This window comes from Pipistrellus kuhlii, unplaced genomic scaffold (assembly GCF_014108245.1).
Source record: "Pipistrellus kuhlii isolate mPipKuh1 unplaced genomic scaffold, mPipKuh1.p scaffold_m20_p_2, whole genome shotgun sequence".
NCBI lineage: Eukaryota > Metazoa > Chordata > Mammalia > Chiroptera > Vespertilionidae > Pipistrellus > Pipistrellus kuhlii.
The window spans coordinates 63,659,218-63,677,135 of record NW_023425515.1 but is presented as its reverse complement, the minus strand read 5'-3'; the positions used below and the strand labels follow the sequence as shown (position 1 = coordinate 63,677,135).

The window sequence follows — 17,918 nt, the reverse complement described above, 5'->3', positions numbered from 1 at the left end:
ATATTAAAGGATGGCAGACTTAATTGCCTCAGCATCCACCTTGAATCTTTCCAAACCTGGTACTGATATTAAGGAATGTAGAGGGCTCTCTAATGTCTCTTAAACTTATAGGATTTAGAGTAATATTTGCATAAAATGGGTATTCAACAGCTGTTATCTGATTTGATGGCAGAAAATCATTGCATAACTGAAAGGATACACTCTAATTATTGTGCAGACAGTTGGAAGAAATTAAGAAATATGCCTCCATCACAGTACCTGGGGAATACTAAGATTATTGCTATGAAGAAACAAAGATCTAACTCAATAGAACAAGAATGCAGTGCATGTTCCTCTCCCTTCCTCTCTGTAAAAAAATCAATAATATATATATATATATATATATATATATATATATATATATATGTATATTATTTATTTTTTTTAAAGCCCTAACTGGTTTTGCTCAGTGGATAGAGCATCAGCCTGAGGACTGAAGGGTCTCAGGTTTGATTCCAGTCAAGGGCATGTACCTTGGTTGTGGGCACATTCCCAGTAGGGGTGTACAGGAGGTAGCTGATCAATGTTTCTCTCTCATTGATGTTTCTAACTCTATCCCTCTCCCTTCCTCTCTGTAAAAAATAAAAAATATGTTTTTAAAAAAGAATACAGTGCATGAAACAACAATATTCAAAAATAGAAAAGCTTTGCTGTTCTATAATTAACACCAAAGAAAACAGTAAAAATAATGCATAGGAAATTTTTTAAAAAAAGGAAAATCTCAGGCATTATTAATAAGCAGTGTTCACTCCCTCACATAGGTGACTTTCCCCAACCCCTCAAAAGAAGAGTAGAATAGCACGTCCTTCATGTTCCCCAGGTGTGTGCTGCCTGAGCCACACATACCATGGCTCACTTCACAGTGGCTTTGATTTACCTGCGAGGCCTAAAGAAGTGTCAGACTAGCTCGTCTTTGGAAAGAACCACTTACTCAGTAAAGAAGAGCTGCACAAGTAGCTCATTTCATCTTAATGAGCCCAAGACGATGTTTCTGAAGTGCTCAGCTTTCTGATCAACACTATTCTTCCAGCTGCAAAGAGGAAGACTTTGATGCCTATAACAACTACAGCGTTCCCTCAGGAACCAGGGTCAGGACGGGCAGACCTTGCTTTAATGCTACAGAAGTGGCTTCAGGCATGGCAGCCTAGAATGAGTTCCTTTTCACTGTATCGTGCAGCAGAAAGGGCTAGAAAGTGACCTTGGCATCTGTTTTCCGCCACTGAAATGTGTTCACCAACTCTGTGCCGGGAAGATGCACCGAGTGGCAGACAGACATAGAGTGCCTCTGCTATTGTGGGATCTCTGTCTACTCCACTTGAAGACAAAGAAGAAAGGGTAGAAAAGAAAAAGAAAAAGGAAGGATTTTATTGTTCCTTTAGAAATGTATTCATGACTGGTAGGAAGTCTGCCCACCTCTTTTCAATTAGTTGCCTGAGACCCATGTTAGTCAGCAGGAAAACAGGCCTCTCGTTAGCAATGTGCTATGTGTCCACCTGGCACCAGCACCAGATAGAGTCCTCAGTGGCTTTGAGTGTTTGTGCCACTAGAAAAGAGAAGTGCAAATGTCCCCTGCTCAATTTAGTCAGCGTCCTGTGTAACCTGCTGGCTGGGTAGCCACCCATCTCTGCCAGTCACTTCATTTACACATTGTTCCCACTCATGCTCTCACAGGAAGGAATATTTCTGAAAGTGCTGCAGGCATTATGTGTGAAAAAATAGGAACAGTATAAATAGCTTTTTACTTCTAATTGCAAATTGCAGCTCACATTTGGCTTCCTGAGAGCTCTGAAAAGGGACCAACCCCAACCGCTAATAGCATGGGGTCCCTGGAGGGTGAGTCAGTGTCTACCGCTGAGGGAGTGAAGATGGAGAAAGAAGTGCAGGAGAGCTGGAAGGCCATTTCTGGCTTGATGGAGCCCATTTCTCCAGGGTGGAGCCCAGCTGGACAGACAGGGGCTGCTCTCCCCAAGTACCTGGTAAGTCAGCTCTTTGATGCATCACTCCAGCCTGTAGGCTCCCCCTGTGCCTCTGCATTGCGACAGATTTCGCCTTCCAGTTCACAAATCCGCAAGCAATCATGATCTCAGACCACATGCTGGCCGGAAGCAAGCCAGGCTGGCATTGCACTGGCCATTTGGCATGATCACTTGAAAGAGAGCAAAATCATCAAGGGAAGATATGTTTGCTCTCTTTCTGGCAGTGGTTAAAAAGGGCAAGCCCTCTCAGAAAACTGGCTTGCCAGGAGTAGGTTGGCTGAATTAGGTGAGTCCACTTAAGGACTCTTTAGACCAAAGGACATGAAAGGATAATGCATATAGAGGTGACAGCTTCCCCTCTGAGATGACATAATTACACACACACACACACACACACACACACACACACACACGAATGCTTGTAAGCCCATAGAGAGGATAAAGTATGCAGCACACTTTGAGGATTCAGCCAACACACTACCTAATCCTAAACTCCTCTCTCCATGTTTAATTCTCTAAAACTCAAACCCTGAGTCTATGCCACACATATGTCACACACAGCCCCGTTTTGTAGGAGAGCTATAGTATAGACTAACAACCTGCCTGCAGCCTTCTAGAGTTATACAAACAAGATTAACATGACATCCAGTCAACAAATATTTGATGCTTACTACACACCAGACCCCAAGGCTATGGAAACAGCCGGGAATAAAAGAAAAATCTCTTTCCCCTATGAGTGTACATTCTAATGAGGGGAAATACAAACAAAGCAAAGTAATATGTAGAGTATGTTAGATGTGATAAGTGATTTGAGGTCAAATAAACCAGGAAAGGGGTAGGGAGCTGATGGGGGGAGGGTGTTGCCTACCTCATCTCTGACTCCCCTTACCTCCTCCCACCCATTAGCCACTCTCCTAGTTCTTTCTCAGAGAGGTATGATAGGGGATGGGCAGACAGCAGGCTTGAATGTTCCTTGTAAATGAAGCCTATTAAAAAGAAAAACCTTCTGGACTCCTGTCATATAGGAACATAATACACAGTTCTGTCAGTTGGAACATGAGACTAACAAAATTCACCCTTTAAGCTTTTGTTGTGTTTCTTTTTCTTTTTTCTTTTTTTAATATATTTTATTAATTTTTTACAGAGAGGAAGAGAGAGGGATAGAGAGTTAGAAACATCGATGAGAGAGAAACATCGATCAGCTGCCTCTTGCACACCGCCTACTGGGGATGTGCCCACAACCAAGATACATGCCCTTGACTGGAATCGAACCTGAGACCCTTCAGTCCACAGGCAGACACTCTATCCACTGAGCCAAACCGGTTTTGGCTGTTGTGTTTCTTTAAAAAAAAAAAAAAATTATATATATAATTTTTCAGAGAGGAGAAGGAAGGGAAAGGGAGATGGAAAAATCAATGATGAGAGAGAATCATTGATTAGCTGCCTCCTGTATGTCCCCATCTGGGAATCGAGCCACACTTGGGAATTGAATCCAGGGCCCTTCAGTCCGCAGGCTGATACCCTATCCACTGAGCCAGACCAGCTAGGGCTATTGTGTTTCTTAAGTGATTAAAACACTTCTGGGAAAAATCACTTTATTAAAGCAAATCCTAGACATCATGTAACTTTACCTATAAATATTTCTTTATGTAATTTTAATAATTAATAAATTTACCTATAAATATTTATTTATGTAATTTTAATAAATATCTAATAGACTACAAGCAGATTTTTGGTCTGTGGGGTTCCTTGGCCTGGCCTTCAGGATTGGGTGAAACCCCTTCTCCAACATTGCCAAAGGTGTCCTGGATTGCAAGGGAATGCAGGCCAGGCCAAAGGATCTCATTGATGCACAATTGGGGCCTGGGAAGGACACGGGAAGTTGGATAGTTGGGGAGAGACCACAGGAGGGCTCTAAGGTGTGTCTGGCCCATCTTGCTCAGTCCTGATTGGTCGAACCCCAGCAGAAAGCTAACCAACCAGTTGAAGTGTCTGACCCCTGGTGATGAGTACATGTCATAGTGAGTGGTTGAGTGGCCTCAGCATATCATTAGCATATTGTGCTTTGATTTGTTGAACAATCAACCATATGACTGGACAATTAGCATATTAGGCTTTTAATATATGACTAGAGATCCATTGCACAAAGAGATTCATGCAATAGGCCTTCCCTTGGCTTCCAGCACCAGTTTTCCTCTGGCACCTGAGACCCAGGCCTTCTTCATCTTAGTCCTGTCTTTGCTGCAGCACTCCACTCCAGTAGATTTCTTCACCCCCCCACCTCCCTCTCACAGCAGGCATCCTGCCCCGCCTGGCCACTCCACGCCTAGAGCAGCTGGGTGGCTGCCATCTTTGTCCTTCTAATTTGCATACTCATTCTGATAGGCTGTGGGCGTAGCAGAGGTACAGTCAATTTATAGGTGTGACTATTATTAGGTAAGATGGTATGTGATTATGTTTTAAAGAAAGTTGATTATAATTCTTTAGTATTATCTGATATTTAGGAACTTATTGCTACTGAGTTATCATTAGTTCTATGCCTCAATAGTGGACAAACAACAATTAGAAATAAAATTAAATCTTGTCATTTTAAATTTTAGTTAGAAATACTAGTATAATTTATGTCTTTTTAGAAAAAAGAAAAGGCATATTCTAAGTTCTTTGATTTTATGCCTATATGCTTTTTCTTTAACCTAAAAACCTTGGTTTTTATATATGTTGTTGAATAAATAATTATATTAGCATTAGCATTATTGATAATAGCAATAATAAGATCTTATTTTGAAACTATGAATGCAGTTTGTCTCATTTGCCTTTTTTTTTTTTTTTTTTTTGCTTTAGATTGACTTCGTGAGAGATATACAAACAGCACAGTGTTCACAAGTCACAGGGATCATTGTTCTTTGTGTTCTGTGCCTCCCAGCTTGATCCACAGTTAGCTTTGTTTGCTTCCATTTGTGTTAAAATGTTAGGGATTGCTTTGTTTTATTTTCCTCTCTGATTTAAATGTTTTAATTATGAAGCATATAAATATTTTATATGATTTTGCAATCAAACAACAAGGTGCATTCAGCAGGTCCAACTTTTATCTCTGCATCCCCCTCCTTGAGCAGCTGTTTTTATTAATCTTTGTTTTATCCTGTCACCATTTATTTTTTTTTAAATATAGGCATATGTGCACATAACTTCATATTTTCCCCCTTTCTTGCACAAAAGACTACACTCTCCACATTGCCTGCACCTTTTATCATCATGCTGTAGGCATGGTCTCCAGGACATATTATAGAGCTTTTCCTCATTTCTTTTAAAACAGTGTGACTATATGAATATGGTACCATAAATGCACATTGGTATTCCATTGTATGAGTACATCATAAATGAGCAAAGGCAATACTTTACTTTTCAGAGGCCCTTTTGAGCCATCAAATCCCAGTCAAATATTCTTTCCATCTTGTAGCATTTGTCACATGACCTGTACAGAGTCACTGAAATTGATTCAATAATTTTAAAAATCCTATTTTCAAGATAGGTCTTTCTATTTGTTTTTAAGCTCCCTGAAGGCAGGTACTACATCATTTCTGTCAGCCCTTACTATATCTTCACTCTGTCTTTCTTGATACTTGATTTAGTTGTTTCCCTTCTCTGGCTGTTAGGAAATGGGCCAAGGAAGCAACAAAAGCAAGACTGTTAGGGAGTGTGTGGAACAGGAAGTCACCTGGCTCTGGAAAGTCCAGAACTGGGGTAGGTGAGTGGGAAGAGATGCATTTCAGGTAGCAGAAAGGGAGAAGGCAGATTTAATCTAGCCCAAGAGAAAGTGCCCAAAGTCAAACAAGAAAGAATGAATACACTGAAATCTGACCCTCTTAGAGATCTGAAAACACCAGAAGCAAAACTGATAAGGGAGGTATGGATTATCTGGAGTTATTCCAGACAATGTGGACTTGAATTAGGAATTGGGAAGACCCCATGATTATCCAGGCCAACTCCTATCCTGGATTCTAGTTTCTGGATTTGCTTTCTACTCCCCATCAGGGCCATCTGTTCAGCTTCATCTATCCTTTTTTGTAAGTCTTTAATTGTCTGTTCCATATTATTTCTCATCTTCTCTAAGTGGGCATTGGCATCTTGATCCTTTTTCAGTTCTTCTGACATGTTTGCTACCTAGAAAAGCAGGAGAGAGATTGAGATCATCTGGTAGCCAATTGATCTTAACATTTCTACCCACAATTCAGTTCTTGATCTAACTAGATGTCATGCCTTGCTTCTGTATATGTAATCTCTTCCCATCAGGTTCTCCCTAGTGTCTGTGGCCCTCAGATTTATGAAAAAAAAAAAAAAGGCACTCAAGATAGCAGCAGCTACTGAAGAAACTAGGGTGAGGGGTGGTGGAAACAGACAAAAGATGAAGTACCATATGGACATTATTACCCAACACCCTATACTAAAATTAAGATGAGCCACTGAAGCAACAACTTTTTAAATTTTCTAAAAATTTATTTCAGAAAGAAAGGAAGAAAGAGGGAGAAGAAGAAGAAAGAGAGAAACATCAATGTGAGAGGTAAATATCAATTGGTTGCCTCCCATATGTTCCCTGACAGGGGATTGAATCCACAACCTGAGTATGTGCCCTGACGGGAATCAAACCCATGACCTTTCAAGTGTGTGAGACAATACTCCCACCAACTGAGCCACATCTGCCAGAGCAAAGCAATAACTTTTATTTGACCAAAGCACTGGACAACCCCTGTAACATCATGCACCAGGAAAAAGTGTGGAGTGCCTATAAGAATCTTTTTTACAACTCGCTTCTATGATTCTCTGATTCACAACTGCAAACAAGTTTAGGTTCCAGGAATTTGGCAGCAACAGCTGTTCTGCATGCCAATAATCTGGCACATGGTTGGTTAATTCTTGCTTGTGAAGCCCGCTTTTGGCTTTGGCTACATACACAAGGGCTTAGTGTCTTGATGCAATTATTAAGAACTGTTTCCTGAATCTCTCAGTGCGTTTAATGTAAGAACACTATCCTCCCAGGCAAAGCTCCTCTGTCTATCAGGTTACCAACCATCTGTATAATTTAAGTGTGAGACATCTATGCAGATGGCAAGGGCAAAGAATAAATTATGAAGGCAGCTTTGGGCTCTGTTATGTGAGGCTGGGACTCAGAGCTAAACTACTGGAAAATTCAAGGGTGGTGAGAGGTAGTTAGTTCATTTTTCAACTTAGTAAAAAAAAAAATCTATAAAAAGCAAAGTTAAGCAGATACAGTCTTCATTATATATGACTACATAAATTTACCAAGCAGATCTAAAAGCTCTTTTTATTCCTTTCTATCCATGTGGATTTGCATAAATGTTAAGCACGTTATTTTTCTCTTGGCCAAACATTTTCAAGTTTTCACACCCCCTTCCCCATCAGAGAGCAGAAGTGTCTGCCTTGATACAAAACGGCGAGTGACAAGCATGCTTCTCCATTCTTCTGGATCCTAGAGTGACTAGGTAGCCAGGTTGTGGTGCAAAAGTTTTGCTCAGTTCCCCAAGGGCTAAATAACTCAGGCAAACACAGACACACACTCTTCTCCTCATCTGAATTTCAAAATGACAAATGTAAAATTGAATTGACTATCTTGTCTCCCTTCCCAATTACCATACCCTTTTCAGCAAGAGGAGCAGCTACCATTCATCCAGCAAGGTTAAGGCTGCTGCCTAGGGTGAGTTGTTTGGACTAGACAAAATCACCTGGTGGGGTTGGGGTGAGTGGAGGTTGAAATCAAGCCGAAGCCACTCAGCTGGAGCCTGCATGACTGGGACCCCAGCTTCTCTCTTCACCTCCTTCCTGATTTTTTTTTTTTTTTTTTTGTGAGCATTTCCTTCTCCTTATCCTTTGAGAGGAAAGCTGCATCTGCCCCGAGAGTGGCTTTTCTCCTGTTCCCACAAAGGTACAGTCAAGGCTGGGGGCAACCCTGAGCTGAGTGTCATTGAGAAAAAGCACCGCCCTCAACAACTTTTAAGTTGTAAATAAAGAAGGCATACACCAACCCTGAAGCCCCTCTTTCTAAACCTATTCTGCTACATAAGCAGTAGTATGGATTGTAAGAAATAAGTGAAATAAGCATCATCATAAAATCTCTACACACTCTAGCAACATAGATATTTGTAAGTAAACACAGGAAGAATTGTTTCTACACATTAGATATATCAATTCACAGTACAAAGTGATTTAAGTTTTAAAAAAAAATCCCTTGCTTTCATAAGGTTTTGCTTATAGAAATTCAGTTGCTCCTTTGCATTGCCTTAGGAGGTTGGAGGGGAGGAGTTAATTGGCCTAATTCTTCAAAATGGGAACAGAGAGCAGAGGGGTGAGCTAACCTCCTCCTGGCTGTTTAGAGAATCAAAGGAATCCTTTTTGGCTGCACCTTGGCCTCTGACCGGTGGCTACTGCTCCAGTCAACTCTGGAAGGCAGGCGTGAGCAGTCAGTCAATGCACCCACCTCAGCAGCTGCATTCTTGGCCTTCTCTTCTGCATTTCGACAGCTCCGCATGGCTTCTCCGGCTTCCTCCTGCATCCTGACAACATCAACCTCCAGTTTCTTCTTCTGGCTGAGGAGACCTGTATTCTAAGGAAAAACAGCCATCTCGTTAGGAAATTGAGACCAGAGATGCAAACACAAGTGAATATGTTGGGGACAGGCCATGGGACAGGGCTCAGGCCAAGGCTGGGTTTTATTCTAGTCAGCCACACTCACTTCAGCAACATTTCCAACCCCAGGAGGCCAGGTTAGAAAAACCTCTTGCCATCAAAGGCATACTTGAAGCGAAGCAATTTCAACCATTCAGTAACAAAGAGATGACAGCCTGAATCAGAAAGGAGAAATGTATTCAAGTAACCTACAAGCCAAGGACAGGTGTTTGGTTTTCAACTTGAACAATATTTTCCTGCCTTAGCTCTTTGATGGGGCAGAACAAATGTCCCAGAGCAGAAGTCAGGGTCAACTGCTGACCTCGGGGAGCAGGGGGCTGGGGAATAACACTCCCTGTCCAGCATGGTGCTCCAGGAAACAGCAATCTTCCTCTTTATCTTCCTCCCTTTCCCATGGGGCTTTGCAGTGAGGAGGTGGGAAGAGTTGTTGGGATGAGCTCCCCACCACCACACTGCGCAGGAGGATGCTTTGTTCTGTGGCTGGTGCTGTCCTAATTCTTCCCTTCCTGGGGTGTGACAAGAGGCTAGAGCTCCTTTTACTGCTATTTGGTCCACGTTTGAAGCACAGATTTTCTGAAGGTATGAAACCTGAGCATAGAGAGTGTGCATAAAAGGCACAAGCTTTGTAATTTTTATTCCCCCTCACTGTCCTTTCACTTTCCACCAGCTAGTGTCTCTCTCGATGGCAGGGCTGAGCCTTAGAAACAGAAAGAAAGATATTCCTGCCCCACAGTTTCCTCCCTGTTTTCCTGGAGGCATGAAACATCTCATCAAGGCTGCCATCCCCTGTCCTTATGGGACGACCAGGCACTGGGCACCTCCAGGCTTCTCACTGCCTTGGATGTGGCCTGGGGTGGGCGAGTGTGTTTTCCTGGAGTATATTCTGGATGCTCACTGCACTTTACTGGGAAATGACGTCTTTGTAAAGGAAGCTAAAAGTGATTTGTTTGTGCACAGAATCAGCTAATCTGTGAGGGGGATAATGGTTAAAATCTTTGCAAACCGAGCCCCAACTGGTGTGGCTCAGTTAGTCAGAGTGTCATCCCATACACCAAAAAGTCACAGGTTTGATCCCTGGTCAACGTGCTTACCAAGCAATGTTTCTTTCTCTGTCTCTCTCTTTCTCCCTCTCCCTTCCTCACTCTAAAATTAATATAAAACCATATTATTGGTTAAAGATTAAAAATAAATTTATGGGAAAAAAACATTTCAAGATGAATGGCTCTCTAATTTGTTCTTTTTTGGAAAAAGCAGGTTTAAGGGGTACTGTGGGGAAAGGAAATCTAGACGGTCACAGATCAGGTTTGAAAAGGACACATGTACTTAGCCAAGGATAACTTTGGCCTCAGATGTTTGTTTTAGAGGTCTGAGAATTCAGAAGGGCCTATGAAGGTTGCATAAAAAGTTTCATTATGTTATCAGAAGACTGAGAGTGTTTTAGTCATTGCAGGGTGTCCCCACGTGATTTATGTGGGGGAGGGGTCCTTAGGTGCAATATAGTATCCCCTAGATATGCTTAGTGAAAGGTAATGCCTAGCTGAAACCGGTTTGGCTCAGTGACAGAGCGTTGATCTGCGGACTGAACGGTCCCAGGTTCGATTCCGGTCCAGGGCATGTACGTTGGTTGCAGGCACATCCATCCCCAGTAGGGGATGTGCCAGGGGCAGCTGATCGATGTTTCCCTTTCATCAACATTTCTAGCTCTCTATCTCTCTCCCTTCCTCTAAGTAAAAAATCAATAATAAAATATATTTTTAAAAAATTGAGAAATTAATTGGTTAAAAAAAAGGAAAGAAAGGAAGGAAGGAAGGAAGGAAGGAAGGAAGGAAGGAAGGAAGGAAGGAAGGAAGGAAGGAAGGAAGGAAGGAAGAAAGAAAAGGAAAGGAAAGGAAAGGAAGGAAAGGAAAGAAAGAAAGAAAGAAAGAAAGAAAGAAAGAAAGAAAGAAAGAAAGAAAGAAAGAAAGAAAGAAAGGAAAGGAAAGGAAAGGAAAGGAAAGGAAAGGAAAGGAAAGGAAAGAAAGAAGAAAAGAAAGAAAAGAAAAAAGAAAAGAAAAGAAAAGAAAAAAGAAAAGAAAAGAAAAGAAAAGAAAAGAAAAGAAAAGAAAAGAAAAGGTAGTGCCTAGACCAGCAGCATCCCCTGAGAACTTGCTTGATTCCTGGCTCCTATCGCAGAGCTTCTGATTCCATAGGCCCAGGGCAGTGATTGGCAAACTTATTTGTCCACAGATCCAAATATCAACAGTACAACAATTGAAATTTTTTTTGAGAGCCGAAAACTGACTTCTGTGCATGGGCCATGAAGTTTCAATCGCACTGTATGTGTGCGTAGTATTATGTGGAAGAGCCTCACTCAAGGGGCCAAAGAGCTGCATGTGGCTTGCAAGCCGCAATTTGCCGACCACTGGTCTAGGGTGAGACCTGAGAATTTGCATTTTTGTGGTAGCTTCTCTTACACACCTACATTTTCAGAATTGTGCCATAGAGACCAGCTCTCTCTACTGCCTAACCCCTCACTCCCCCATTCATATCCTCCTCTCTATGTGTGGTAGATGGTCTCACCTCTCAAAAGGCTAGTGGCTTTTCTTTTTTTCTCTTATTTTAGGCTAGTGGTTTTTCATCATATAGGGACTCACTGGCACATTATCAGTTATAATATGTATGGCAAACGATTTGTTAACCATAGCTATTAAGTATTACAGATAGTGAATGATTTAGGTTTAAAAAAATTGATATTCTACTTTATAAGAATCCCACTATTGTATTTAGATCAGCCTTCTTAAGAGAAAGAGAGCATGTTGATCTGAGTTACCTGCTGGGAGTCACACGTCACCTACAGGCTGTTTGTTCTATACCACATGGTATCCAAACAGGATTGTGTCATGTACATGGACACAATCCTGATTGCAGTGCCTTCCAGCTGGTACACTCTGGTGTATACTTCCCTTTTCTCAGTGCGGACACAATTGGCATTCTGAGAGGGGAGATTCTTTGAGATGCAGGAGTATTAGCATCTCTGGAACTTTCACATTAAATTTCAGTAGCACTTTCCAGTCGCTGTGAAACCAAAATAACCCCACAGACATTTCTAAAAAGCCCAGAGCATGGTAATTCTTCCCCTAGTTGTTTTAATCCACACTTGATAGCAATCATGAGAGTAAAACTTCCTAAAATATAAATCTAACAACTTCACTTTCAGCTACCTAAAATTCCACAGAAGACCCCAATTAGCCACAAGACAGAATTCAGAAATCCACTGGTGACCTGGCTCTTACTTAGAATCATTTTTTGTTGATGTGTCCCACCCTCACCCCATGCTCTAGTGAGTATATCCATTCCATTTAGCATTCACATTTCCCTCTTCTCCCCATGCCTCTGTCCTTGACTCCTCACTACCTAGCTGGCTACTTACTTATCCTTCATGACTCAGATTAAGTATGCTGCACATCTACCCAAGCCCAGGATGGCTGTCTGTAGGGATGTGCTTGCTATATCATAAGAGTCACGCTTTTAGGATAATGGAAACATTTTGAATCTATCCCATGTATACCTGACCAAGTAATGGTTGGTGGGTGCCCTAAAATGTTTGTTGAATGACCCATTTACTATACACAGTTGTCTTACTACTATGACTTTTTTCCTGATTCTATAAGAATGGAAAATTTTCTAAGAAGTCTTGCTTGGTGTCACTTACATAACCTTCTATGAGAAGCCAAAGTTCTGACAGCACAGCAGTTGCAACTCAAAACTGTTAGCTATCTTTGGCTCTGAAGCAGGAGATTTTCTTGCTAATGCCCTTTGTTGTTGTTTTAATCCTGGAATGCTGGGGAACATGTGGCTTAGAGGCAAGCAAGAAGTTCTGAAACACTAGGGAATAGTCATTTCTCTCTCCCTAGCATCCTGTGAATGCCCTGACAGTCCATTCTTCTGGCAGAAGGTTTAGTGTTTGGCTCAAATTGTGAACCTACCCAAAAAATATATGTTAGAGTCCCAATCCCCAGTACTTCAGACTGTTACCTTATTTGGAGTAATCAAGTTGAAGTTGGCAGTGTGACATATGTCCAAAATCACTGATGTCCTTATAAAAAGAGAATATTTGGAGAGAGACAGATGCTCACAGAGGAAAGATGGTGTTAGGACACACAGCGAGAATGCCATGTGAAGGTGGAGGGTTGAAATGATGCATCTATAAACTAAGGAACATCAAAGATGGCCAACAAATCATTGGAAGCTAGGAAAATGCAAGAAAGGGGTGACCTAGGAGATTCAGGGGTACCAACACCTTTGTTTCAGTCTCCTAGCCTTCAGAAATATGAGAGAATACATTTCTGTTGTTTCAAGTCACCCAGTTTGTGGTACTTTATTACAGCAGTGCTAGGAAACTCATACACTGGGGAATAATAAACAGAGTGTTGACCACTGCTCAGAAGCCAAAGGCTCTCCCTGTGACTCACATGCCACACCCAGGGTTAACATGACAACTGTGCATGGCCGCAGGATGACTGGTATGTGTAACCCACTGCCTTTAGCCAGCTGATGCAGGTAATGAGAAGAGTTTATGGGCCCCACCTGGGTATGTAAAAGATGCATTCTTTCTGTGGCTTCCAGGAGCTCTTCCTCTACCTACCTGCACCCACATTCTGTCTGCTCTTGCAAGGACCTCAGTTCTGCTAGTTGAGACTGGAGAAGAAAGTTGCACCGCTGAGCCACAGCCTCCTGCTCCTTCAGCTCACTATTCAGGTGTGTACAGTCATCTAGCTGCACCCACAGGGCCTGTGAGAAAAAACATAGATCAGGGACACAGGGTCTCCGAGTTCAATAGAATACGCACCTGTGCATGCATGTTCTGATGAAAGCTCCACCAACTTAAATTTAAGCATGTTCCCGCTCTTTTGAAGGGTTTGATTTGTATCCCCACTTTTATTGCTCAATACAATTGTTGAATGGTTGGCTTCCATGATCAAAGGCATTCCCCAACCCCATATTACAACTTGAAAATACCTTGATTTCAATCTGAAGTTGACCCAGAGACTTGGTTGCCTCTGACACAGCTAAGCTGGAGTTCCATCTCATTGAGGAACTCCTTCTTTGTTTCTCTTCAGCTGGGTAGCCTCAATTCTGCTCCTAGTTTCAGAATCCAGACTAGACTGCAGAGAGTCAATAGCATACACTGCTGTTTCTTCCTAATTTTAGAATAACATTCAGGGGGGGAAAATCATGCACCCAAATTAAGAAAGGTTACCTGCTGTGTAAATAGCAGTTTAGGAAACAGAAGAGCATTAAAATTCAAGAAAAATTCTTGGTAATTAGCAAAATGAGTCTAAAGCATTTTCTGTTTTAAAGCACAGAGCTTTAAGGGTTTGGTGAATGAGCACATGTCTATCATAACAGACTGAAATTCCCAGGCCAACCTCCTGGAAGAATCAAGGGAAGTACAGGAATCTTTTGGGGATTCCTATAGGGCAGTCTTAGCCTTGTCTTAGGATCTCCCCCAAAGAATAATCTATGGCAATTATCTGTATTTTATAAAGTGGCTAGAGGTGAAGGAAGAATGATCTTTCAGACAGCCATAGTATTTAAACACTTTCAATGATGCAAAATGTCTGAACAAAGCAAGAAGGAACTACTCAAGTAGAAACAAGTCTTGAGCTCCAACAATGCTGTTCCAATGGCCTTCAGAAACTTAACTTTCCTCAAATAGCATGGTTATCTCTCACTGGGAGTGTGAGAGACAACAAAGGATTGTCTGAGAAAGCCAACTGCTGTGTGATACTGAATTACTTCATAAACAAAGCCCTAGGCTGAAATCTCACTTGCAAAGTGGTAGAAGATTAGACAATAAATGTGTGTTCAGGAAGGCAATGAAAAAAGTTTGGGGAAATCATGCCAATCATTTCCCAGCTCTTTTGCAGTGAATTTGGGACCATGTAACTGAATTCTTATTGGATGGACTATGAGCAGAGTGTTTACTAGCTTAGCCAATACAAATTTTTTCCTCATGATCCTGTACTCTCTTGTCCCCATCTATGACAAACCTGGTGGCCACATATGCAAAGTCATAGCATTACAAGATGGGAAAAACCTGGAAATGACTTTGAAGAATAGTGGCCTGCTCTCCACCCATACTCCAATTCTCACCTAGAGCAAAATAAACAAACTGTGATAATTTAAGCCATCAAATTTGGTGGGCGTGTTTAACTTCTATAACTAACATGTGCTTATAAGCTCGCCCTGTTAAATAGGGCTGAGTGCTAAACAGATAAGGCAAAAGAGAAAACAACCTTTCTGTTCTTCTTCATTGAGCCTGTCAGCACAACATACTCATTTTGGGTCAGAATTAGGTTGCACATTGAGTTGTCATTGAGTTTATGTCCTGAACTCTAAGGTCAATTAGAAAGGTAGGTAGCCTGCAGGGGGATAGGCAGGTAGGTGGCCAGCGTTTCTGATCAGGTGACAGATGGAAGCACCACTTTCCATGACCCCCGACCAGGTCTCAGTGGAGTTAGTTATGGAAATATATGGGGGAACAACTGTTTCTGGTTCCAGAACTATCAGCTCTCCTCTGCCAACCCTATGTTCCTGGTTACCAGATGCTAAGGTCAGCCTCTCATGACTATCTTAAGGTCCTGGTCCTTTGTTCAGTTCCCAGATCAGAATCTTATCAGGATGTCATTATATAAGTTAATAGAGGCTGTTATGACTAAAATGTTGAAGTCCTAACCTCAAGTACCTCAGATGTGACTGTATTAGGAGATAGGACCTTTTAAAGAAGTGATTAAGGTCAAATGAGGCCATGAGGATGATTCCTAATTCAACCTGACTGGCAACCTTATAAAAAGAGGACATTTGGACCCTCAGACACACCAGCAATGCACACACAGAGAAAGGGCACAGCAAGAGAAAGGCCATCTGCAAGCCAAGGAGAGAGGCTTCAGGAAAAAACAAATTTGCTGACACTTTGACTTTTGACGTATAACTTTCAGGAGTGTGAGAAAACAAATTTTTTGGTTAAGCCACCAGTTCATGTATTTTGTTATGGCAGCCTGAGCCCATAACTCCCACAAGGACATGCACACTCAACATCACTGGAAGGTTTAAGACATCTCTCTGTCTTCCACTGGAGAAACTCATTTTTGCCACTGCTGACTCTCCTTACACAGGAACACTAAAGCATCCCGAGTCTGGTGTCAAAATCCTCTATACAAAGATACATTCTGCTTAAGCAGACAAACTGAATGTTTCAAGCTGTCCTTTTCCCGCAGTTGTTTATGAAGCTTCATAAGTGCCTCTAGACACATAAAAAGTGCTGTGGTTAAGAGGCTTGGATATGATGCAGACCTAGAGATTGGCTGTCAGACAATCACCACAATTCATGCAGAGTCAAGATATCTTTACAAGGAAAATTCCTCCAAGTAGAATGTTTAAGAGAAATTAAGCTCTTGGGGCTAGGGCATTATGTTAAAACGTTCCTTTCCCCCACCTTCAGAAATGTAAAATACAGTTTGAGGAAAGAAATCAAATGTAAAACAAACAGAAAAAGTTAATCTTAAAACTTTAAAAATCTATGGACAATTCAATAGGTCCTTTCTATTGCAATACTGCTTATCTGTATCAGAGAAATATAAGATTTTCCTTAATTTCAATATATATGGTTCAGCTTTGCCTTAATAACAAGGCATTCTGTTAACTAAATGCCATGTATGAATTTGAGATCCTGCGTTTTGTAGACATGAAGAAATAGTTTACTTAAAAATAAGAAGATATTTAAACATATTCTTCTGGCGGAGACTCGAGCAATAAAATAACTGAAGTCAGGTGGTACATACAACTTAAGACCATGAGGCAAAGTGTGATATTATTGAGTTCACAGGAGGGAAAGGATGATGGCACACTACTATAGACCTGAGGCTAGAGGGCAGTGGTGGGTGCACTATGGATTATAGGCCAAATCTGGCCATGCCATTTGATCTCCAATGTCTATGGCTGCTTTAAGCTACTACACTGCTACAGAGTTGAGTGGTTGTGACAGAGCCCTAATGGTCTGCAAAGCCAAAAATATTTACTACTTGCTTTAAACAGAAAACATTTGCCTAACCCTTTTTCTGGTGATAGAACCAAACAAATGAATTTTGATAGAATAAGAAATTTCGATGCCTCATTCCCAAAAGCATCTTCCACAGCAATTTTCTGGGTCTCTCTGAGAGACTAGAATACAGGCCAGGTGCACCCTGGCCTAGGCCAGTGAGAAAACCCTCACACATTTCAGCATGTCTTCAAATATCCTGGGTTGGGAGGAATATAATTGGCGATCCTCGAAGAATCAGGATGTACCTGTTTTTAACCCAATCTCGGGCCTTGTGGTGGGACATCACTTACATGGCATTTATGGCCACCAGGTGGCCTGTAAGCAGGTCCTTGACATTAGTCCTTCTTTCCTGTGTCTGGGGTGGAGAGGATCAAAGCCAGCCATCAAAGCTCCCATCCTCCATCAGGGACTACATTGTCACCTCCCAACTCTAGCTATTTTAATTATAACATTTGCAGAAATTTAAAAAAGAAAAAAAGATGGCCTATCATCCATAAAAGTTTAGGAACTCTTAGCTAAAATAGCAGGCACATTGTCTCCTCAACATTATATGCTCAGAAATCGGCTGAAAAAGCAAAACACATAACACTCAAACCCAGCTGCTCAGACATTTCACCACCCAGGCCTCCAGGCCCAGCTCACTCAGGTCTATCCTCACAGAGAGAAGGAAGAATGAGCTGAACAGTAGAGAATGAGGTGAGTGAGTTGCCCAGTTTGAAGCAGTCAAGGTTTTGCCTTTGCCTCTGAGTCTCTCTCCTGCTTTTGTGGTCCCTTTAGCTTCTTGGATCCTATCTCAGAGGCCTCCTTCAGTTCCTGTAAAGTTACCTATGGTTTATGTGGACATCAGACCTAGAACCTCACCTTGGCCTCAGGCAATATTTCCCTTGAGTTCTATAATTTACCTGGGTTATCTTTGGTGGCTTGATATCCTATGCTTTGCTCCAATTTTCCCCTCATGTTCCATTGTTCCCTTAATATCTCCTCCTCTCCTAGCCCTGAAGTCGGATTATACCAAGGCATTCTGATACAATCTGGACTCACACAGAGCATTCCACCCAGAGGGGACCTGAGATGCTATTTGTGAAATTTTGTAAGACATGTTCATCTTTCCTTTCCAGATG

At 41.7% G+C, this 17,918-nt stretch overlaps 1 protein-coding gene across 1 annotated transcript in view; it reads right to left on the bottom strand.

Moving 5' to 3' along the window:
- Nucleotides 1-17,918, bottom strand: part of MYH15 (myosin heavy chain 15) — a 150,527-nt gene that overhangs the window by 16,603 nt on the left and 116,006 nt on the right. The window contains 9 exon segments of the mRNA XM_036445109.2: nt 2,013-2,059; nt 2,062-2,134; nt 6,000-6,176; nt 8,506-8,631; nt 13,281-13,484; nt 13,713-13,758; nt 13,760-13,794; nt 13,796-13,876; nt 13,879-13,894. Of these exon segments, the coding sequence (XP_036301002.2) occupies nt 2,013-2,059; nt 2,062-2,134; nt 6,000-6,176; nt 8,506-8,631; nt 13,281-13,484; nt 13,713-13,758; nt 13,760-13,794; nt 13,796-13,876; nt 13,879-13,894 (805 nt within the window).